The sequence below is a fragment of the Dermacentor andersoni genome, chromosome 1 (assembly GCF_023375885.2).
Source record: "Dermacentor andersoni chromosome 1, qqDerAnde1_hic_scaffold, whole genome shotgun sequence".
NCBI classification, from domain to species: Eukaryota; Metazoa; Arthropoda; class Arachnida; order Ixodida; family Ixodidae; genus Dermacentor; species Dermacentor andersoni.
In genome coordinates, this window is record NC_092814.1 from 11,518,557 (window position 1) to 11,542,547 (window position 23,991).

Here is a 23,991-nt window from a genome sequence, read left to right on the forward strand (position 1 = left end):
ACCACAGTATGGCTATAGAAGTGGCCATCTCTACAACAGTGCGTGAAGCAAATCCCTATTTGGGGCCCAGCAATCAAATACTGCTGTTAGAGACTCGGCCCTGTTTTGGGGTTTGCCCTCAATACAGCAAAACAGCTTCTCAGTCTTTCATATGTAGGAAGCATAGTCTTTGCCTCAACACTGGTGAAAAGTGGAGAATGCCGTTTCAGCCAGGGCTAGTGCTTACTTGTGCACATACCAGAAAACCTCACCATTCGGGCAAAATTTGTGAGCCTCACCAGTACGAGGGGCGTTCATTAAAGTTAGTATTATTGGCATGAAGGAACAGAGATAAGGAAATGAAATTTAAGTGGAAGTTTATGTTTTCTCTACATAATCTCCTCCCAAGGTCATGCACTTCTACCAACGATGTATGAGCTGCCGCAGGCCATCGCAGTGGAACTCATTTTGAGAGTTCAGGAAGAGCTTGACTTGAGTGATCACTTCTTCGTCATCCTAAAAATGTTTCCCGCGCAGTGTTCTCTTCATGCGAGGGAAGAGGAAGGAGTGACTTGGTGCGCGGTGAGGTGAATATGGTGGGTGGGTCAAAATTTCATAGCCTGAGGAGGCTACATGTGTCACCATCACCTGTGTTATTGAGTTGGTGCATTGTCATGTAGCAGGCGGACACCTTTCTTGAGCTTTCCTCTGTGCTTCACCTCTATAGCACCCCGGAGTTTGGTGAGCAGCTCGCAATAGTATTTTACTGTAATAGTTCGCCCTTTGCAGGCATAATCTGTGAGAAGGGCCCCATGGCAGTCCCATAGAATGTTCAGCATGATGGCACAGCGTTGGCCGGGAGCGCTTCCATGCTTCCATTGTTTGCTTTGCCGTTTAGTTTCTGGGTCATAATTGTGCACCCAACACTCATCCGTGGTTATCAGGCGGTCAAAAACATTGATAGAGTCGCTCTTGCAAAGCTTCAACATTTTTGTGGCTGCTTCCTTCCGCAAGTCTTTTTGCATTGGTGTAAGCAAACGCTGAACCTAGCGTACAACAACTTTCGTCACATGAGGTTTGTTTTACACAGAGCCTGCACTCACGTTAACCAGTTCTACGAATTCTTCAAAAATTATCCGCCAGTTAGCGAGCACTAGAACCTCCACTTGTGCAGCAATCTGTGGTTCACCATCGAGCGACGGGCGGTCATTTCGTTCTTCACTGTCCGGGCTTGTTTGAGCTCTAAAATAGTCTGCACCATTTAAGAGTGCCATAAGCTAAGGCATTGTCACCGTACACTGCCACCAGCTCGGCTTGAATCTTCTTGGCATCTTGCCCATTCAAATGCAGAAAGCAGATCACTGCACCGATGGGGGCTGCCATTTTACTTTTGATGCCTTAGCGGTCTTGTGTGGTACTATATAGAACACATGCTTTATATCGCACTAAAGCTAAACAGACACACACTCATTTTTATGCCTATTGTGTACGGCTTTTATAAATCTGTGGCAGTGATAATATTGTTACGGGGATGTTGGATGTATAGACTGAATATATTTACAGTATATATACAAGTAAAGTCAATGTGGTCAAGATGGCTGACAGCAACAACATGCAGCAGCCAGCGTCTTGCCATCTTCTTCTTCCTCTCTCTTCTGTCATCCTTCCATAACAGGAACCCCGGTTGGTGAAGTGCTGTCTCGGCACATGGTAGGTGAAGAACTGCGAGCGAAGTATGGCTTCAGCCGCGAAACGTGCACGACGTCAACAGGCGGTGGACTTGAGGATGGATGAAACTGTAACAGCGCGATTTCGTAATTGACGTTGTTAACTTGACGTAGGACTTATAAGGCTCTGTGTAGCGAGAGAGGAGCTTCTGGGAGAGGCTGACCCAACGACAGGGTGACCAAAGCAGCACCCAAGCACCTGGGGCGAACTGAACATCGCGATGGCACCGGTCGCAACACTCTTTTTGCAGGTGCTGCGAGGCCGATAATTGAGATCGGGCGACTTTACGCGCCATGTGAGCACGATCGATGACTTCACGAGCGTACTCAGTGGCAATGCGGGGCACAGAAGGTAGGATGGTGTCAAAGGGCAAAGTGGGGTCGCGACCATACAAAAGATAAAAGGGTGAATACCTGTGGTGTCATGTCAGGACAAGTTATATGTGAACGTCACGAAAGCCAGCGTGGCGTCCCAGTCGCGGTGATCGTTGGAGACGTACATCGACAACATCTCTGTGATTGTTCGGTTGAGACGTTCCGTGAGACCGTTCGTTTGTGGGTGGTAGGCGGACAGCTTGTGCTCAGTGGCACAAGAGTGGAGGACGTCGTTGACAACTCTAGATAAGAACGAGCGGCCGCGGTCTGTGAGTAACTGTCGAGGTGCACCGTGGTGGAGAATGACATCGTGGAGGAGAAAATCGGCGACGTCAGTTGCACAACCAGTCAGCAACGCCTTTGTTATCACGTAGCGTGTCGCATAATCAGTAGCGACAGCGATCCACTTATTCCCTCTAGTCGTTGTCGGAAAAGGGCCGAGCAGGTCAAGGCCAACACGAAAGAATGGTTCAGAGTGAACTTCAATGGGATGGAGTCGTCCGACAGGTGCCAGGGGAGGTTTCTTTCGGCGCTGACACAATTCACAAGTTGCGGCATAACGACGCACAGAGCGGTAGAGACCCGGCCAGAAGAACCAGTGCCGTACGTGGTCGTATGTACGCAAAACTCCAAGGTGTCCCGCCGTTGGTGCATCGTGAAGTTGTTAGAGAACGACAGATTGCAGGTGACGAGGAAGGACAAGGAGCAACTCGGGGCTGTCAGGGTTTATATTGCGGCGGTAGAGGATGCCGTCGTGCAGCGCAAACATGCGGCACGTGCCGCCGGTGCTGCCCGATTGCACTCCGGCGATGATGGACTGTAAGGATGCGTCGCATTGTTGTTCAGCACGCATGTCGGATCATGTCAGTCAAAGCCATCACGCAGGTCACCAGATCATGCACAACAGTATCGGGAGGATCCACAAAGTGATGCGAGAGGCAGTCAGCGTCTATGTGCAGGCGTCCAGACTTATAGTTGACAACAAATGAAAATTCCTGGAGCCGCAACGCCCAGCGACCACGCCGTCCTGTGGGGTCCCGGAGGGAAGACAGCCAGCAGAGGGCGTGGTGGTCTGTAATGACCGGAAAAATGTGGCCGTACAAATATGGCCTGAACTTGGCGACAGCCCAAAGTAAAGCCAAGCACTCCCGCTCGGTGGTGGAGTTATTTCTCTCAGCAGATGGCAGCAGGCGGCTGGCGTAAGCTATCACGCACTCCGTACCATTCTGCTGTAGGGCGAGAACAGCGCTGATGCCGTGGCCGCTTGCGTCGGTGTGGACTTCGGTCGGTACAGATGGATCAAAGTGGGCAAGTATGGCAGGGGTGGTCAGAAATCCGATGAGAGCGGTGAATGCGTGAGCTTGCTCAGGGCCCCATGAGAACGGCACGTTTTCTTCAGGAGATCTGTCAAAGGCCGAGCAACGACGGCGAAATTTTTTACGGAACTGTGAAAGTAGGAACACAGGCCGACGAAGCAGCGCACGTCAGAAGCAGAACGTGGAACAGGGAAACTGCGTACGGCGCGAACTTTTTCCGGATCTGGTTGGACACCTGATGCGTCAACGAGGTGTCCCAACACCGTAGTCTGACGGCGCCCGAATTGACACTTCTTAGATTTCAGTTGGAGGAGGCTGGCTTTTCAGAAGACCGCAAGAATGGCAGCGAGTCGGGTAAGGTGGCTGCCAAATGTAGGAGAAAAAACAATAATGTCATTAAGGTAAAGAGACAGGTGGTCCATTCGTAGCCTTGCAGAAGAGAGTCCATCATACGTTCAAATTTCGCAGGAGCATTGCATAGGCCAAAGGGCATGGCTTTGAACTGATATAAGCCATCCGGCGTGATGAAGGCCGTCTTCTCGCGGTCCATTTCGTCAACTGAAATCTGCCAGTAGCCGGATCGAAGATTGATGGACGAGAACTATTTACCTCCGTGCAAGCAGTCCAAGGCGTCATCGATGCGTGATAGTGGGTATACGTCTTTTCGGGTGATCTTGTTTAAATGGCGATAATCGACGCAAAAACGCCAGGTACCATTTTTTTTTCACAAGGACGACAGGCAAAGTCTCAAATGATATTGCGCAACAAAAAAAAAAACGACACGGACGTGAGAGGACGACACACCAGCGCAAACTTGAGCAATTCATTTGAGTAATGGAGTTGATAGTTTGCGCAATATCATTTGAGTAATGGAGTTGAAAGTTTGCGCTTGGTGTGTCATCCTCTCACGTCCATGTCGTTTTTTTGTTGCGCAATATCATTTGAGTAATTGATTACCAACTTGCCCGGAATGCTGCTCTCATTAAGACAGGCAAAGCCCAAGGGCTGGCTGATGGTTCGATGACTCCTTTGTGGAGCATTTTGTCCACTTCTGATTGGATGACTCGACTTTCAGCATGCAATACACAGTAGGGACGCCGAGCAATAGGATTCGTGTCTCCAGTGTTGATATGGTGGTGAACAACAGATGTTTTTCCTAAAGGCTTGTCGCCGACATCAAAGATGTCAAGGTACGATTCAATGAGGAGACGTATGTCCGTGGCCTGAGCAGAGGTGAGGTCAGTTGCAATCATCTTTGCCAAGTCATCCATTAGGGAACCAGAGCTGTGAGCTGCAATTGGTGCTAAGAAACCGCTCTTGGCATTCAGACTTTCAATGTCAAATTCGGAAGTATTAGAAACGCTGGCCAAGAACATGCCGGCTGGAAGCACTTGAGGGCACAGGCTGAAATTCAGAAGCGGAAGAACAACGTTGCTATTAGTAATAGTCACCAGCGTATGCGGAAGAGCAACATTCCTGTTGAAAAGCACGTCGATATTGGGGCGAAGGACATATTCACCGTCGGGAATCTGTGGCTGTGTGTTCAAAGCGACGGGACTGCCTCAGGTGACAGACGCACATCTTGAAGCGAACACAAGTGCGGTGGAGCAGTGCTCAGAGCATCGGTGACTTGAGGCAGTTCCAACTGAAGAATGCCGGTTGCGCAGTCGATGAGAGCGGAATGATGGGATAAAAAGTCCATTCCAAGGATAATGTCGTGAGGGCAGTTGTCGATCACAGCAAAGAGAACAGAAGTAGGGTGGCTGGCTATACTTATGCGTGCAGTACACATTCCAAGTACAACCAGCACGCCGCCGTCGGCCACACGAAGCACTCTGGCAGCTGCTGGGGTGAGGACCTTCTTTAAACGTCTACGTAAGCTAGCACTCATCACAGATATGCGGGCTTCATGTCGACGAGTGCTTGGACAGGTAAGCAGTCTATTTTAACGTCAACTACACTTCTCTTTGTGGGCACAGACAGAGGATTTTCTGCAGTAGTGGGCAAAGCAGCACCATCTCCGATGGCTGCATTTCTTAGTTTTCCGAAAGGGTGTGGCCAAAAGCCATAGTGGACAAAAGGCGACGTGGCTGCGGCGAACGGGAAGATGGGCGACATGTTTGCAGTGAGCGAGACTGGTGTCCACGCGGTGATGGTGAGCGACTGTGCCACGTGTTCCTAGCAGAGTTGTCGGCACTATTAGACTCGGCGGTAAGTGAAACATTGCGGGCATTTCCATTAAAACGGCTCAGGTTGGTCGGCATGCGAGGTGTTGAGGGCCACGAGTTGCAACAGTATCTGACAACATGACCAATGCGGCGACAGGTGAAACATATCGGCTGGTCGTCCGCGGTTCTCCACTCAGTCTGGTTACGATAACGTGGAGAGAATCGTCGGGGTGTAGCGAAAATAGTAGAAGGGCGTTCGTTGGCTCTGGGGTTGGTGACAGCACAAACAGAATGTAGGCCAAAGTTTTCACGTTCCTGTCGATCGATGGCTTGCACGAGGAAACTGTAATAGGGGTAGCATCAGGGCTACGCGAACAGAAAGCTGCGACCGCCATCGCGTCCAGTTCACGTCGAACGATTCGCACCACGTCTTCTGATGGCGACGCATGCTGCTGTGCGGGCTGATCTTCACACGTCGAGGTTGCGGCAGTATTGGGAAGTCTGGTGAACGGGTGCAGGACCCGTCGGCTTTTGGCCTGCTCGAATTGTCGGCACTCTTTGATGATAGCATCAACTGTAGAGCAGCTTTTGCACATGAGCAGATTAAAGGCATTGTCAGCAATTCCCTTGAGCACATGCCCTACCTTCTCAGCTTCGGTCATGTCGTGATCGGCTTTACGACAAAGCGCCAGCACGTCCTCAATATACGAAATATAGGACTCTGTGGGGGATTGGGCACGAGAGGCCAGTTCCTGCTTTGTGGCAATTTTACGGCCGGCTGGTTTGCCAAACAACTCTGTTAACTTCTCTTTGTATTGGTCCCAGCTGGTCAGCTCCTCTTCATGGTTTTCGAACCACACCTTTGCCGTGCCTTTTAGGTAGAACAACAGGTTAGCTAGCATGAGCGTAGGGTCCCATCTGTTGATTCCACTCGCACGTTCGTACATAGCCACCCACTCCTCAACATCGGTGCCATCAGTCCCACAGAAAGTTCCGGTATCCTTGGGTTGCACAACCACAACCGAAGGGGACAGTGTCGTAGTGGGTGATGGTGACATTAGAGGCGGCAACGACGTTGATCCCGAGTGCTCACTGTCCTTCATGTTGAGGACGGTGATGCGACGTCCACTGTGGAGCTCCGTTTCCAGCCGTGGTACCCCGCACCTCCCACCAATATGTTACGGGGATGTTGGGAGTATAGACTGACTATATTTACAGTATATATACAAGCAAAGTCAATGTGGTCAAGATAGCTGACCAGCAACAACATGCAGCAGCCAGCGTCTCGTGATCTTCTTCTTCCTCTCTCTCTTCTGTCATCCTTCCATAACAATATGAACTTTACAAATGCTCCTTATAGAGCATCAATGGAGAAATCAAGTCCTTGCAGCTACCATGCCTTCATTAGAATAATTTATCTGAGAACATGAAAATTTAATGTTGAAGGGAGATTTGGCAGTCAAAATCTAAAGAATGAAATTTTAAAAAAAAGTTTCACTCCCTGGCATCGCCCTTTAGCTGGTGTGTGAATGAAGCCGTGTGGCATGGCTTGAATGTGGGAGTTAGATAGACTGATGCTTGGACCAAGTTCTAGCTTGCACTCGGATTGAATTGAGCAGGAAAACCTATTCTTTGTCTTTATAATTTATTCTACTTTCCATCAGGCGTCAGAGTGTAATCAGTAGCCAGCAGTCTGATTATAGGTGTCTCTATTGACTGCTGTTCACTTGGATGAAGGTATAGTTTCCTTTTGGTGAATTCATCTAGGTGCTCAGTGTGTTCTCTTTAATGAATAGTTGTATGCCACTTAGTACAAGTCAGAGGGGAACGTATTCTGCTTGATTCCTGGCCACCCAGGAATCAAGCAGACCAATCAGAATCAAGGCCACCCAGAATCAAGCAAGAATCAAGAAGTCAACTTGTTGACTTCGGGGCCTAAACATGGCTCTTTTGGCTATGTTTTGACCTGCTAGTGCGTCATAGCGAATCCTTGCTCCTCTTCCTTGCCTGTTGTTGTCCTCCTGTGCCGCACTTCTCCATCATAAACACAACTGCTGTGGCCTAATGTGCCGCTTGTGTCCATCGAAACTTGTTTTCTGACTTCACCACCACCCTTTAATACAGGTGTTGGCTTGTGGGGGACAAGCTTCCTTTGCATGATAATTCCAGAGTACTTGAGAAGCAGCAATGATATGGTGGCGCCTTGTGCCACAGAGTATCATTTTTATTAGCTACTAGCTGTGCATAGCATACCTTGCCCTCATCACAGTTGACACATTGTGCTAGCTTTATTTCTTTTATCACTCGTTGAGATGAGCTGCAAACTCACCATCTTTAATTCATGTGTCAACCAGTCGGACGCTTCTAGAAATCACTCACAACTTCCCCGGGAACAACCAGGATCTGATTGACACCCTAAAAACAGGATACCTGGGTAGCGACCCCATACGGCCCTGCCTCCTAATATACGAAGGGGAACCAAGACCAGAACTGGATGCTCCAATCATGGAGGAAGAGGTGTATGCTGCAGCACGAGCCTCACATCGCAACACTGCTCCCGGGGTTGACAAAATCACCAATGCCATAATTAGAAACCTGAGCTCGATGCACATCCTGGACTTGACCGAATACCTAAACGAGGAACTCTGGAGAAGGGCCACATACCGAACGAGTTTAAACACACGAAAATCATGACCATTCCCAAACCCGACAAGAAGCCTGCGATCGACGCCCTGCATCCCATCTCGCTGACTTAGTGCCTCGGCAAGCTGTACGAGAGGGTCATCAAAACCCACCTACAACACTACATAGAGGATAGTGACCTCTTCCCGCACACCATGCTTGGCTTCAGGTCAGGACTTTCTGTGCAAGATGCTTTCCTAATCCTAAGGGGAGAAGTTCTCAAGGGCATCCTGAAGGGAGAACACCTCCTGCTCGTACTCGACCTGAAAGGGGCCTTCGATAACATCTCTCACGAGGCCATTCTCAAGAGACTGAACGACATCAGCTGTGGGGAGCGCATCTTTAGTTACGTCAAATTGTTCCTGACGATCCAGATGGCAAACATCGGAATAGGCCAGACTCGATCGGATACGATCGATGTGCCGAACAAAGGAACGCCGCAAGGGGCGATAGTCTCCTCGATTCTCTTCAACGTCGCGATGCTAGCGCTGACCAAAGAGCTGTGGAAGATTCCGGACCTAGGTTACGCACTGTACGCAGACTACATCACGCTCAGAGCCACCAAGGGCTCCCTCGCGCGAAAAGAGGTGACCCTTCAGGAGGCCGCGACGGCCGTGAAGAGATTTGTGGCAACGAGCAGGATGCGTTGTGCACCCGAGAAGTCCGAGGTGATCTTGGTGCACCGAGGAAGGAACTACAAGTGCCCCGGCCCTATCAACCTCTAGCTAGAGGGCCAGAAGATCATGGAAAGCAATAAGTCTAGGATTCTGGGTTTTTGGATCGAGAGCGACCTAAAAGCCTCCCACACCATCCAAATCCTAAGGTCCACCACCAACCAGATCTCTCGGATTATCAAACGAATAACAAGAAGCCACAAGGGCATGTGACAAGAGGACACGCTTCGCCTCGTCCAGGCTTTGATGATCAGCAGAGTAACGTATAACATGCCGTAGCACTACCACTCGCTAAATAAACGCGACCAAGAATAAGTCGACGCCATCATCAGAGGCGTGTACAAAACAGCCCTGGGTCTTCCTGTCACCCCCTCAAATGGGAAGTTAGTGGCCCTCGAGATCCACAACACCTTCGCTGAGCTTTCGGACCTGGTTAGGGCTTCGCAAAAAGCCAGACTACAGAACACGGCAGCGGGCAGAGCTATCCTCCACCGGACCAAAATGGCAACGGAGCTCCGTGCCCTCGATGGGCAATGATCACTCTCACCCGAGGTCAGAGGCAAGATCAAGGCGAACCCCACCGAAGCACATGAGTCATAAACTCTATAAAGGACGATGCAAGGCTCACATCGACAGACAGCGCCGACAATTCAAGGGTGACTCGTACGTAATATACGTGGACGTCACGGCGTACCCTGTAGGGGGCCTCTTCGCGGTAGCCACCATGAACGGGAGAGACAACTCCTTGACCCTCGCGGCCTCCGTCAGGGCAGAGACCCTAGCTGCGGCTGAGACCATAGCTGTGGCGCTAGTAATAAAGCAGCTAGACATAGTAGGCAGGGAAGTCCATGTCGTTACCAACTCGCAACAGGCCTGCCGTAACTTTACCAACGGACGAACACCGCTGCTGGCGGCTCAGGTTCTAAGCTCGAGGCTGCAGGAATCCCATCAAATCACGTGGACGCCGGGCCCTGTGGGACTGGAAGGAAATGAAAGGGCGAACGCCTTAGCTCGAGCGCTAATCGATTTAGCGGGGCAAAACCAATCATCCCCACCCTTTACCTTCGTGCCCCTGCCATCCAATTACTGCGACCGACTCGAGATCCAGCGACTCAACCGTAGGATTTATCCTCCCCCTCACAGAAAGCTCAGCACTGAAGAGGCAGTAGCTCTCAGACTTATTCAGACTAACACATTCCCAAACCTGCACAGATACAGCAAAATGTACCTACAAACATATCACGGCATCTGCCCCTGGTGCGGCGACACATGCCCTACACTTTCACATCTCGTGTAGGTGTGGGGGCTAACCTCAACACTTAAAGACGCCTAGCACGTCATTTGAACGGTCAGAGGTACAGCTGACTGGCGATACCCTGGGGGGACAAGAATCTCTCGCCCAGCAAGTCGAGCAGCCATGGCCAGTGGAGTCCTGGGATGAGGACACCACCCACCCAACTTCAAGAGCAACGACCTCGATGGTTCAAATAAATGTTCTCTCTCTCTCTCTGATTCATGTGTCATTTTGCAAGCTGCTGCCTGTTATTTTTGATGGCATCATTATGGAGCACTGGCAACTCTGGTTAGTCTGTGGCAGGTATGGCTGGCTGGTGCGAACTGAGCAGGAATCCTTAGCTTTAGGGGCACAATTTCTGTGCAACAGTGCCGACTGCATTACCAAGCTGAATGAACGTGGCTGCAGGTAAATGGAGGTATGTAGTTCGAAGTAGTAAATGATATGGATTGGCATTGTTGTAGAGGCATTGCTTATACCTTTGAAATGTCCTGAGGGGAGTTTTGACCTGGTTGCATATTTATGTCATTTACAACTTGTATGTGCAGCTGACCATGTGGGACCTGACCAATGGAAAACTGCTGCGCACAATTGCAGACATCCACCCGCCACAGATGGCCATCCTGCATGTCAAGGTGGGCTGTCTATTGTTTTTTATGGAAGGATACCTTGCTGGCTCGGAATTGTTTAAAGAATTGTAATCTTGTTGAAAAATTTAACCTTTCTACGCTCCACATAGAGAAGGAGCAGCACCACGTGTGTGGGGAAGAGATACGAAAGAAAAGATGCCAATAGCCATTGTACTGAGAGCAATCACCAAACAAATCATTTTTTGCATGTCTGGGTGAAATCAGTTCTGCACATGGATGTTATAAACAGCTCATTAAAAGGGCAAATCATTTCTTATATACATTCATAGATGGAGATATTTGCATCTTTGTAAGTATTTCAGGTGTTCTTCGTAACTGTTTTATGACATTCATTCAGACTAAAATGCTTGCAACATGGCATCAGGAAACATGTCATGCAATCATCTGGTAATTTCTGCTTTTTGCCTTTTTTTTCTTGATATGCTTGAAACTCCTCCAAGAAATCAATACTCTACATGGTGTTTCCGCCCAAAGGGTGAAGCATTTGCAGCAATAGCAAGGTATTAGAGTATTGCACAAATTAAGGCTAGTAGTTTTATGGGCAGTTTAAATTGCAGTAAAAACTCACTAACGACACAGATCTCCATCACTAGGATGTCGCCCTCTAACTATGCGTTGTTGTCCCTGCCCTCCGGATGTAGAAAACCAGATCCTGCAGTTCCCGAAGCACGAACTGCATTGTGGTTCAGAGTCAAGTCCTTGAATTTCTCCGCCAAACCTCATTGAAGTTTTTGTGTATGGTTTTTCTACCCTTGCACTTGTGGACACTGGTACTGCTGTTTCTCTTAATGATATAAAATTTTCCCACTTACTTAGGAAGGTTACCACGACGTCAACAGGATTGTCCCTTTGCACCACCAGTACAAACCATATTCAGCCTTCAACGGTGTGCACAGCCCACATCGTAATTCAAGACATCTTGTGTACTATCGAATTTCTTGTGCTGCCTGCTTGTTCGCATGACATCATCCTCGGCTGAGATTTTCGGTCTTGGAGTCATGCTGTTATAGACTGTGCCCATGCTGAGGTGGCTTTCTCGACGTTGGTTGCCATTTCACGCAATACTCAATTGGACGAGCTGTTTGTTGCCGACAATACCGACATACCACCCTACAGTGCCTCCCATGTCCTTGTGTCCTGTGCCGACATTTCTGGCACTACAGTCCTGTTTGCACCCTCCGACACTGTCTTTAACCAAAGGAGTATCTCGTTTCCATTTGCTGCCTTCAACATCCATCGCATTGCTACTGCCTCGATCATCGCGAATTCACTGCCAAACCATTCAACCTTGCTTCGTGGTGATTGCCTTGGCAACGTTTAGCGTCTCCTTCATCTTCGGCCTTGATGGCACGGACGACTTGCTGCTCAGTGCACTGACACTGTCTCACCAGCACCTTCATATATGTAGCACCCTCTTCTGGTAGCTTTAGGAGGGTTTCAGAATGAGCAAGCATAAGAGGAAGAAGAGAATAAAGATGCATGGTTCGTGGCATGCACAGGAACACGACATCGCTGGCAGTTAGGTGTTGGAGCTAGATGTATTGTCCTGGTGGGCCATTCCTACAGTGTTGACTCCGGACTCGGACATGAACTCACCCGATTTCCACTAGCCACCCACGCAAAAGCGGATGAGGCAATGGTCCAGCTTCACATGCAGCCGTTTTGCCCAAACACTGTGGAAGTATGGTTTGCTCAGCTGGAGGCACAGTTCCATCTTTACCACATTACCTTGGAGACCACATGGTACTACCACCTCTTCTCATCTCCACCCTCAGATGTGGCTCAAGATGTGGCTGATGCTAATGCCGAGTCACTGGGTAACACACCCTACCAAAGACTCAAGCAGAAGATTCTGGAACCACAATGCCAACCAAGTGCATGTGCCTCCTGCAGCTCCTCACTGGTGGACAGCTTGGCGACTGGCGACTTTCACAACTGCTCATTAGCATGCGGCGGCTTTTTGAGTGACAGCAACATCAACGTGCACAACACCTTGCTCAAGTTGTTCCTACAGCACATGCCCCAGTCCGTCCGCTTCGTTCTGGCTGCTGCAGACAAGTTGTCCCTAGATCGTCTTGCTGCTCTGGCTGACATTATCTATGAGGTTGTCCCGCCAACTGTAACTGCTGTCTCTGAGACCTCAGACACGTGTGCTGTTTCAAGGTTAGAGGATTGCATCGACCAACTCTCTGCTGCCATAGTCGCTCTCCAGACGCTGTCACGTTACCAGCACTCTCCCTGCCCAAGGCATCATTCTTCTCCACGCAATGAATCCTTGTCATTTGAGTACCTCTCGAATCTGCTAGTACCACAGGATGTTCCAGCACATTGCCAGAAAATGTACTTCACCTTGCAGCTGATCGGGAAACAGCCAACGGGGTCACCGATGGCGGCCTGAGACCTTGTTTCTCAACCTGGTCGTCTCTTCATGATTATGGACCAGATCTTCATTACGAGGTTCCTCACGGACACGGGTGCAGAAGTATGCTACCACCTACCAATGCGGATAGCCAGTCTAGTTCCACAGGACGAATGCTATGTGCCACTAACTCTTCATCGATAGCCACGTACGGCCTCCGTTAATTGTCTGTTGATTTGGGCCAGCGTTGCACATTTCACTGTGTCTTCATAATAGCCGATGTTCGCCATCCCACCATTAAACCTGGTAACCTATGTTCAACACCAAAAGACGTGTAAGAGGTTATCTGTCGCAATGTTCTTAGATATAAAGGGAGCCTACGGCAACGTTCTTCATGACGCCATACTTGAAGCATTGGAATCGGTGGGCCTAGGCGGTCCATTATATCGTTGGACTCGCAGTTATTTACATAGGCGGTCTCTATTTCATAACACTGAAGCTGGCCCAACCTTGCAATATTATACGCACCATGGAGTTCCACAAGGTGGTGTCTTGAGTCCCACGCTTTTCAACCTTGTACTCATTGGTCTCGTGGAACGACTTCCGAACACAGTTAAAATATCAATGTATGCCGATGATATCAGCGTCTGGGCATCTGGTGTGACACGGCCGCAAGTACGCGCCAGGCTTCAAAAAGCTGCCACGTCAACATCGGCGTACTTAAATGAGATCATATGATGTCTCTATCGACGGTCAAAACATGCCTTATGTCAGGACGCACCGATTCTTAGGCGTAATCATTGATCGCGACCTCTGCTGGAGTCCTCATGTGGCCTACCTAAAGAAGCGCCTGAAGGATATCTCTAATGTGTTTAAGTTTCTTGGAGGAAATGGCTGGGGTACTTCAGTACATGCAATGATGCAACTGTACAGGACACTCTTTCTTGGTTATTTGCGATACAGCTTGCCTTTGCTGACCAACACCTGCAGAAGTAATATCCGTACACTCGAAAGCGTCGAAGCCCAGGCACTTAGAGTGTGTCTTGGATTGCCGCGGTGTTCGTCAACGGCTGAAACCATTGCCATTGCACAGGATTTCCCAGCCAAGACCCATATAGTCATTGAAGCGCTCAGAGCACACGTAAGACACCTTGCTTGAGCCCCTGCCCATCATCTAGCCTCACTGCCAGAGGATCGACCACGTGCTTCCTTTTGTGAAACAGTCCTGCCCTATCGTGCATACCTTCCATCAGGTTATACAGCTCCAGCGAAAGTTCCGTTTCCACCATGGTGCTTGGCTCAAGCAAAGGTTAGACTAATAGTACCAGGAATACGAACAAGAGCCCAGCTCTCGTTTCCAGCACTCAAGTAGCTTTCACTGCTCTTGCTGTACGAGACGTACAACGAGCATCATCTGTATACTGACGCTTCAACCACGGTGAATGGGTCTGCAGGGTCGGTGATCTTTCCTGCAAAACCTTCCACCATAAAGATTCGACTCTCTCACCAGACTACATCGACTGCTGCAGAGCTTGCTGCTATTCATTGTGCACTTCGTGTAATTTCTGAAGAACTACCCAAGAAATGGAGCGTGTTCACTGACTCCAAGGCTGCTCTTCATTGTTTGGTTTCTGCCTTACGCCGAGGACCCCACTAACAACTAGTTCTAGAAATCAGACTGCTGCTTCACCACCTCGTCGAGCAAGGACACGACATAACGTTGCAGTGGATTCCAAGCCACTGTGGCATAATGGGCAATGAACATGCCGACGCAGCAGCATGATCTGCACATGAGGAGGGCTTGCAAGACTCCATTCCATTCTCAAGAACAGACGCTGCAACGAAAATTCGTGTGCTTGCAAATGAAGCCATCAAAACTTTATGGAACACACCAAGCTTAAAGCATACACGTCTACACCGACTGGATCCATCCCTTCGACTTTGACCCCCATCTGGACTCTCTCGACTCGAAACAGCAGTACTTTGCCGACTGTGGCTTGGTGTCGCCTACACAAGATCCTTCGCCTTCCGACTTGGTATGGACGACAGCGCGGCTTGCAGACACTGCGGTGGCGAGGAGACCATCGAACACGTGCTTTGCCACTGTCCTCACTACAGCGCGCACCGGCTGTCACTAGCGATCATGTTGGCACGCCTTGACGACAGGCCACTTTCAGAACAGTCAGTTTTGGAATGCCGACGTGAACTGTCATCGCAGCAAAAGTCGGTCAAGGCTTTGTTGACTTTTCTACGTGACAGTGGCCTATTAGAAAGACTATAATGACCCCATTTCATCCCTTTTCATATTTTTTTCTCATGCTTTTATTTTTGTCACGCTCTTCTTTCCGTCTTTACTTCCCCTTTCCCTTCCCCTAGTGCAGGGTAGCAAACCGGAGGTTTTAAATCTGGTTAACCTCCCTGTCTTTCTCTCATTTGCATCTCTCTCTCTCTCTCCACCATTAAATCCGACTTCCTGTCACACTATGACTTGGACGTCAGCATGCGCCGTCATCACATTAACGACAGCATGACCCACCTCTCCATCTCGAGCGTGCTCTGTGACATTGCGCTCACCGGCATACACATATTCATCCTGTGTTGTCCGTTTGAAAACCTGGTCGCGAAGTTCCAAAATCTCACTCACGAAGCCCTGCCCTTGCACAGCCACCTAAGCATGCTGTGACCCATCACATCGTTACATGTGGTCCACCTGTTGTTGACTGTCCGTGTCGCCCATAGAGTTTCATATAATAGTAACTAGGGGTAACGCTGCCTCTAGTGTCTACGGAAGCTGCAAGTGGGGTGGTTCAGCCAGCATGGGAATGATGGGTAGTACATGGATTTGCCTAAACATCATCCTTCTGGCTTCAAACGGTTTCATTTCTCATAACTCATAATTTTCAACAGCGTACTCTGTTATAAATAATTAAACAAGTGGTGCGACAAGCTCATCACAATGTGTCCATGTACTTTACTGCCCTTGAGTATACTTTCGGGCTCGAAACATCTTTTACTAACATTTTCTGTCAACTGACGGGTGTGATCTGTTCTGGGTATAGCATGCTTCCACTGTTATAGATGATTGTCCTTTTGCTCGGAAACTAGTGAACTTCTCCTCTCAAACCTGTACCTTGTTTTACAACAGTGGGCAAAGCATATTTTTTGTCATTATGGGCTAAAAGCACAAAAGATTGCTGCAAAATCGTGCACAAAACAACTACTAAATGCTTTCATTTACCTATTTGTGCATTGTTCAAGGCAAGGCCTGAATTAGTTCTGCCATCTATTGGTGAGCATGAGAAACTATAGCATGTAATGGAGGTGCTCTCTCCATGGTGGCCCTGTGCAGTTAGTACACTTCTCATGTTCTTCAACCGTGCTACAGGGCTCTACGATCATTACTGCCATGTACATAGTGCATGGTTTGGGGCATACAGGAAAACATGGCCAACTTTTTATGAAGTTATTGTATGAAGTGTATGAAGTATCAAGAAGATTTTATGCTATTAATAGTATCGATGACATAATATCACTAATGCACAACCAATAGTACTATCTACAGTACTTTTTTACTGTTTGGTGGTACAGTAAAACCTCACTAAACCGTACCCCCTTAAACAGTAGTTTCGTTTCCGAAGTAGTAAAGTCAAATCCCTGACTCAGCGGCCACTGAAAATTATGCGTTTTGTATCCATATAAACTGTACCAGCTTATTGCGTACGTATTGGTTAACATGTTGTTTCCACTTTTCGTTGCGCAATCACTCAAAGGTCTCGTCCAACGTGCCGAGGCCTTCACGTCAAACAAAGCGCTCGGAAGAGCGCGTGTCCAGCGCCTCTCAAGAGGCGATGGACATAAGGACCAGCCAGACGGCGCCACCAGCGCCTAAGTAGCGGCGAGGTTCTCTCAACCACTCCAAAAAAGACAAAACTCCTGTCACGGCACCTCGAAAGGGCCCGTGAACTAATCTTAATCTCTTAAACACACAGCACCGAACACATTTATCAAAATGGAAACACAAATACTACAGTGGAATGTACGAGGACTACTACATAACCTCAACGACATTAGAGAACTAATACACAAACACAATCCCAACTTGCTGTGTGTTCAAGAGACACATCTGAAACCCACACAGACAAACTTTTTACGTCAGTACATAATCTATCGTAAAGACCGCGACAAGGCTAACGCCTGCGGCGGTGTTGCAATAGTTATGGATAAATCTGTAGCTTGTCAACAGATCGCCCTCCAGACGCCCCTTGAGGCCATGTCGGTTACGGCAATCTTTTTTAACAAACTGGTGACTGTGCGCTCTTTATACATACCGGCTAACTATCACCTGAAAAGAAAAACGATTTCCATAACCTAATTAATCAGCTTCCTGACCCCTAGATACTCGTGGGTGATTTTAATGCCCACAACACGATCTGGGGAGATTCGCGATGCGACGCGAGAGGTCGATTAATTGAAAATTTTCTTTTGACCTCTATAATGCAGTCTACTTATAACGATATCGAGAAAGACGAAAAATATGATCGTTATAACCGATGATCGCTATACTGGACTGCGGTTATTAGAAAAAAATTAACGCGGGACATACCTTTGCAGCTCTGAACTCGAATTTGCTACTTGCTCTAAAGAATAGATGATGTAGAAAGTAGGCTGTGAAAAACAAACTTTATTTCTAGTGCCAGTGACCGTGTCAAGGGTTAGGCGCGCTGAAATAGTCCGAAATCTGCACTTGCTCTTGTGGCAGCTTCAGCTTCACAACCGCGGTGTGCATGGATTCCAGCTGCTGCGTGCATACTGGCCGAAATCCTTTAGCATGCACAAAATCAATTAAGGAGTCGATCGACGACAGTGCACTTTGCGTGGACATCGAGGTCGGAGTCAAGGAGCCACTGTCAATCTCGTTGTTACTGCTGCTGCTGCCGTCGCCACCGTCGCACAACTTTGCCGTCTGTTGAGACAGCAGATCTTCGGCGATCGCCTCGTCGGTGACCTCATCGCAGAACGAGGCAGCACTGTCTGCAGTCAAAAACTCCTCCATTGACGCACCACCTGTGTCACCAGTAGGAACGAGCTTTCGGAGCTCGGTTATGTCAGTTGCTTCCACCGTGTTGGTCTCAGTGTTTTGGGGAAGTTCGTCCTGACGCACAAAGCCCGCCTTTTTGAAGCAATTGTATATGGTTGACTGCTTTACTTCATACCATGCACCATAAACGAAGCGCACGGCTTTCAAAAGACTGATCTTCAGGTCAGGGGGCCTGTCTGCATGACCCGACGTGCCAGGAGCTGCGCGGTCAATGGCTAAAATTAGCCACTCCAGCATGCGCCGCCGATACAGGACATTAAAGTTGGCGATCACGCCGGCGTCCAACGGCTGCAGGCCTGCCGTAGTATTCGGAGGCAGAAACATCAATTCGACAGATGTTAGCTTTGGGTTAACGCTGTGTGCGCGACAGTTGTCAAGTAGCAACACTACTTTTCTTCCTTGGCCTTCAGTTATACTGTCGAACTCGAGCAGTCATTCTTCGAACAGGTCGCAGGTCATCCATGCCTTCTTATTGCTGCGATAGCAGACCTGGATGTGCTGATTCTTAAAGCACGTTGGCTTCTTTGATCGCCCGATCATGAAAGGCTTGAGACGATGGCTCCCGTCCATGCTAACGCACAGCAACACGGTCACCCTAAGTTTCGAGTGCTTCCCGCCGGGGCATCGATCTCCTTTAAGAGCGTTAGTCTTCGACGGCAACATATGAAAAAACAGAGCAGTTTCGTCGCTATTATATATGTCCTCCGCGTAGCGCTCCAGCACGCCGGGCAGCTTTGTCTGCAGCCACTGCTGCTTTGCCTGTGTGTCCAAAGATGCTGCTTCCCCTACCACGTTTTTGTAAACGATTCCGTGCCGCTCCTTAAAGCGCTGAATCCAGCTTCTCCCAGGCTCATAATTTGGGCGTCCCAGAAGAAAAGCAAAGTTTTTCGCTTTGGTGGCAAGTATTCGCCCACTAATAGGCACATTATGCGCGCGGGTTGTGATGAACCACTGGCAAAGCGCCTTTTCAACATCGGCGTACAAAGGGTCTGTAACCCTTTTCCGCTGATTGGCATGGCCGCTGATAGCTCCTGCCTTCACAATTGCGGTGCTCCCGGTTGTCAACATGGTTGATATCGTCGACTGGGCGAGCTCATACTTCTTCACGAGGGCACTCACCTTGAAGCCGTGTCGAGAGTCCTGCAAAATATCCATCTTCGTGTAAAGTGACACAGCTTTGCGCTTTGTCAGCGCCATCTTCGAACTGGGCCACTGGGTTGTACCATTGGTTGCACGCTGCTTCGGTGGAGTCAGCCTGCTATCGCGAGAAGAGAGAGAGACTGAGTGCGGGATGGCCACCGCCGCGCCGCTTTGCTTGTCGCTTTTTTTTTCTTTCTCTCTCTTTCGGAGCGACTGTGGCCGACGCGCATGAAGCAGCTAGCGCCATCTTGTGGCGCGCTGCGCCTACTCGGGTACTCTCCGGTGCGCGGGCAGGGCGGGACACGCTGCGCGGTAATGGTGGCAGATAAGAACTTACGGAGGTAAACATCGCCTTGTCTCGACATCGTTCGTTTTAGGGAACTGAGCTATGCAAATGTTATTATTTGGCACGGAAAACGCCGTCCAGACGGCAAAATTTTGATTGTTATCTCCGATAGGCGGGGAATAACCTATCGTTATAAATGGTTTTTTCCCCATAGACCTAATGCATAAAATGACACTCTCATGTCGACCCATCCTTATTTATTTATTTATTTACAGAGTACCTACATCGCCATAAAGGCATTACGTAGGGGGGAACAAAATATAACCAGTAATACAGAAAAGCTTTTGGACAGATATACTTAGAAACGGAAGCACTACAATAGCTGTTAGAGAAAGGCATACAAGTAACGTGAAACAAGCAGGTTCCAAGATATATAACACATACATTTGTTTTACAAGAGCGCCGTCACAGCATTGAATAGAATAGTTTGTTATGTGACACATTTACTATATCATTTGATAAACTGTTCCATTGTCTAATTGATTTGGGGAAAAAAGAATAGTAAAAAGTGTTTGTTCTGCAGTTATAGGCTGAGATTTTTTGTTATCACAGCGAGTCAATATATAATTTGGTTCCAGTAGATAGTTATAGCGATTAATACCTGTCTGATTATTATATATTCGGTGCAATAGTTTAAGCCTTAACTTCTGCCTACGCATATGTAGTAGATCCCATCCTAAAGTGGCCTCCATTTCGGAAACGCTAGAGTACGGGCTGTAATTATAGCAAACAAACCTTACTGCTTGGTTCTGTAGTTTTTCTAGTCTATTAATGAAGTAATCTTGATAGGGATCCCATATTACACAAGCATAATCAAGTATTGTTCTAACATGTAAGTATAAAGTTTCTTTAACTTCGCGTGTTGCCTGTTTAAAATTTCTGCGAATAAAATGTAACATCCTACTAGCTTTTGCTATGATAGTGTCAATCTGTTTATGCCAAGTGAGTGATTCGGTAAAATAGACTCCTAAATACTTATATTCCGACTGTATGTCGATAAGTGTCCCATTGATGTTATATCGGTGCTGAAATTTGGATAATTTTCTGGAAAAACTTGCGCTACTGCACTTTTTTATATTTAAATTCATGTTCCATTTTTTACACCAGATCGCTACCTTATCTAAATCTGTTTGCAATGTATCTATGTCATCTTCAGTGGTAATTTCTCTGTAAATCACACAGTCATCAGCAAATAGTTTTATGGGTGATGTAATTAGTTCGACAATGTCATTTATGTAGATTAAAAATAACAAGGGGCCCAGTACGCTTCCCTGAGGAACGCCCGAAGAAACAGTTATTGGTGAAGATGCAGCGTTGTTTAGGACAACAGACTGGGTTCTTCCCTTTAGGTAGTTTCGTATCCAATTTTGAACGTTTTCGTTTATATTTAATGCAGCAAGCTTTACATCTAGGAGCTTATGGGACACAATATCGAAAGCTTTTTGAAAATCAATAAAAACCGCGTCTACCTGACTATTGTTATCAATGGTTTTAGATAAGAAGTGCTGGAATTCTATTAGTTGTGTGTTGCAGGAATAACCTTTTCGCAATCCGTGCTGGGAAGGTTTAAAAAGAGCGTTTGAGTCAAGGAATGCAGATATGTTACTATATAAAACGTGTTCGAATATTTTGCAACATATTGACGTTAGTGAAATCGGCCTATAGTTTTCTCTGAGTTTTCTATCGCCCGATTTAAAAACGGGTGTCACGCTTGCCGTTTTCCAATCTAGGGGAATGAGGCCTGTTTCAAGGGAAAGCTTATAAATGATCGTTAAATACGGAGAAATGATGCTATGACACTCTTTAAGGACCACTGGGAATATTCCATCAGGTCCAATTGCTTTTGTGTCATCTAAATGCCGTAATAAAGAGTCGACGCTACTAACATCAAATTCAATGTCTGGCATCATATCGCCTTGATTGGCGTTGTTCAAAAGCGAAGTCTCCCCTGCAGGTAATAGCGAAAACACAGATTGGAAGTACTGGTTGAAGCATTCCGCCCTCTGATAGTCCGACGTCACGGTTTTGCCGTCAACAGTTAAAGATGGTATTGATATGTCTTCTTTTCGATTTTGTTTTACATATTTCCAAAAAGATTTTGGGTTTTCTCTCAAGTCCTTGTTTAATTTAACAAAGAAGGTATCTTTGGCAGATTTAACTGTTGCTTTCAATAGCTTATTTATCTCTTGCAAACGTTTCTGATTTGCCAGACTGGTTTCGGCAGAAAATGTTTTATACGTTTGTCTTGCTTTCCTTATAAGTTTACGTATTTCTACGTTAAACCAAGGTTTTTGTTTTTTTCGTTGCCGCAGGTACCTGCATGGAACATGAATTTCGACTAGTTTAAGTATTTTGTCCCGAAATGCTGACCACAAAGTTAGCGGACAGCGTGCGTTTGACATATATTGGAAAGTAGGAAAGAAATTTTCAAGTTCGGTCCTGATAGCAGCATAGTCTCCTCTGTCGTAGCTGTACACTTTTCTTTGCGGAATTTGCGCCATCCGTACTCGCTGTATGACATCTGCCCTGTGGTCACTGATACCTGGGCAAACAGTAACTTTTGATATTATGTTCGGCTCATTGCAAAGTACTAAGTCTAGAATTGCATTTTCTCGCGTAGGTTCCAGTACGTACTGCTGCAATCCATTTAATCCGAGCAGTTCTTCGAGTGTAAATACGGGACCTATTACCAGCCACACATCCGGCATTCCAGTTGAAGTCTGGCAAATTGAAATCCCCCCCTAGAAATACGCTATTAGGCAGAAGAGATAGCATCTCCGACAGCAATCCGAATGAGTCGCTGCTGCCGGGTGGACGGTAGAATGTCCCATACACTACATTGTTTCTGTTAGGCAATTTCACAAGGCACCAGACAGACTCAGAATTGTTTTCAAATAAAATTTGTGTACTTGACAATGCATTTGATATCAAAATGAATACTCCCCCGCCATGTCCATGCCTATCTTTCCGATAGACAGTAAAACCAGGCGGAAAGATTTCTACATTAGGTATAGTCTTGTCTAACCATGATTCGGTGCCTATCACAATCTGAGGTTTAACAGTGGCTGCTAAAGATGTGAAGTTATCGACTTTGTTCTTTATAACAAGCAGGACAGAGAGCCGTTCAGGCTGCGAGCAACGTGCTGAGTTATCTTTCGGAGGAACGGAATTCGGAATGCGTCATTTGCCTCTGTCCAGTCGCGCATGCGCCTGAAGTGGAACTGGCATCCGCATATCGCTATCCCAGACAAACGTTTGCCCTTTGATGATCAATTTATCATAACTCAAGCGAACACGATTTCCTTTGTTCTCTCTTTTTTCTTTCGCATAATTCCAAAGCTGACGTCTTTTTTCTTGTACGGCTCGGCTGAAATCTTCAGAGATGCTGTACGAAGTGCCTTTTAGTCTGTAAGCGTTTTTAAAGACATTTTCTCTAGCCTTCCACCTTGAAAAGCATGCTACTATGGGCTGGTTTTTGCCTTCTCTGAAAACGCCTACGCGATGAGCCCGTTCAACCGAAATATCAAGTTTCATCACATCTTTGCATATTCCACTTATTAGTTTTTCAGACGCCTCCCACGTCTCGTTATGCTCCCTGTCAGGCAACCTGAAAAAGACCAGATTCTGTCTACGGCTTCTGTTTTCCAAGTCGTCTAGTTTAGCCATAAATTTATCTTCCATTTTTTCCACCCGAGCTATACGACTTTCTACATTGTTTGTCTTCTCTATTAAGTCCGTAATTTTGGATTCTAATTCACATTGTCTTGTTGTAATTTCCGTTAACTTTGCAAGCACAGTTTCCTGGCCTGTTTTCATTTCTAAGAGAATCCTTTCAATGTTTGTCATTTGGTCACATTCAACTGCATTCATGGGCCCTGGATTTAGTTCTACATCCCCCGATAGGAGCAGTAAGATTTGGGAAAGCGTCAGACAGCCGTCGTAGAGAGAGAATAGTAGAGTATCAACGAAGCACAGGCTGGCATGTTCAAGACACTCAATCATTTGTCGCTTGCTAATGGGGCACGACACTCTTAAAAGCATAACGTTGCTAGAGCGATAACACTTAGTTCCATTTAGGTAACTGACCTGGTACATGAAGAAGCGCGAGTTTGTGCTGAAAAGAGCGTCGTGCCCCAGTCGGTCTAGGCTTGGCTGGTCCTTTATATGGCCAGCGCGCAGCGGA

At 47.5% G+C, this 23,991-nt stretch overlaps 1 protein-coding gene across 6 annotated transcripts in view; it reads left to right on the forward strand.

The window, feature by feature from the left end:
- Positions 1-23,991, forward strand: part of Vps8 (vacuolar protein sorting 8) — a 972,138-nt gene that overhangs the window by 157,977 nt on the left and 790,170 nt on the right. For all 6 annotated transcript variants that reach the window (XR_008608392.2, XM_055061192.2, XM_055061196.2 and 3 more), the window contains exon 7: positions 10,764-10,850. Coding sequence is in view for 5 of the 6 variants with exons in the window: in XM_055061192.2 (XP_054917167.2) it covers positions 10,764-10,850 (87 nt within the window). In the remaining variant the exon portion in view is untranslated. The remainder of the gene's footprint in view (positions 1-10,763; positions 10,851-23,991) is intronic.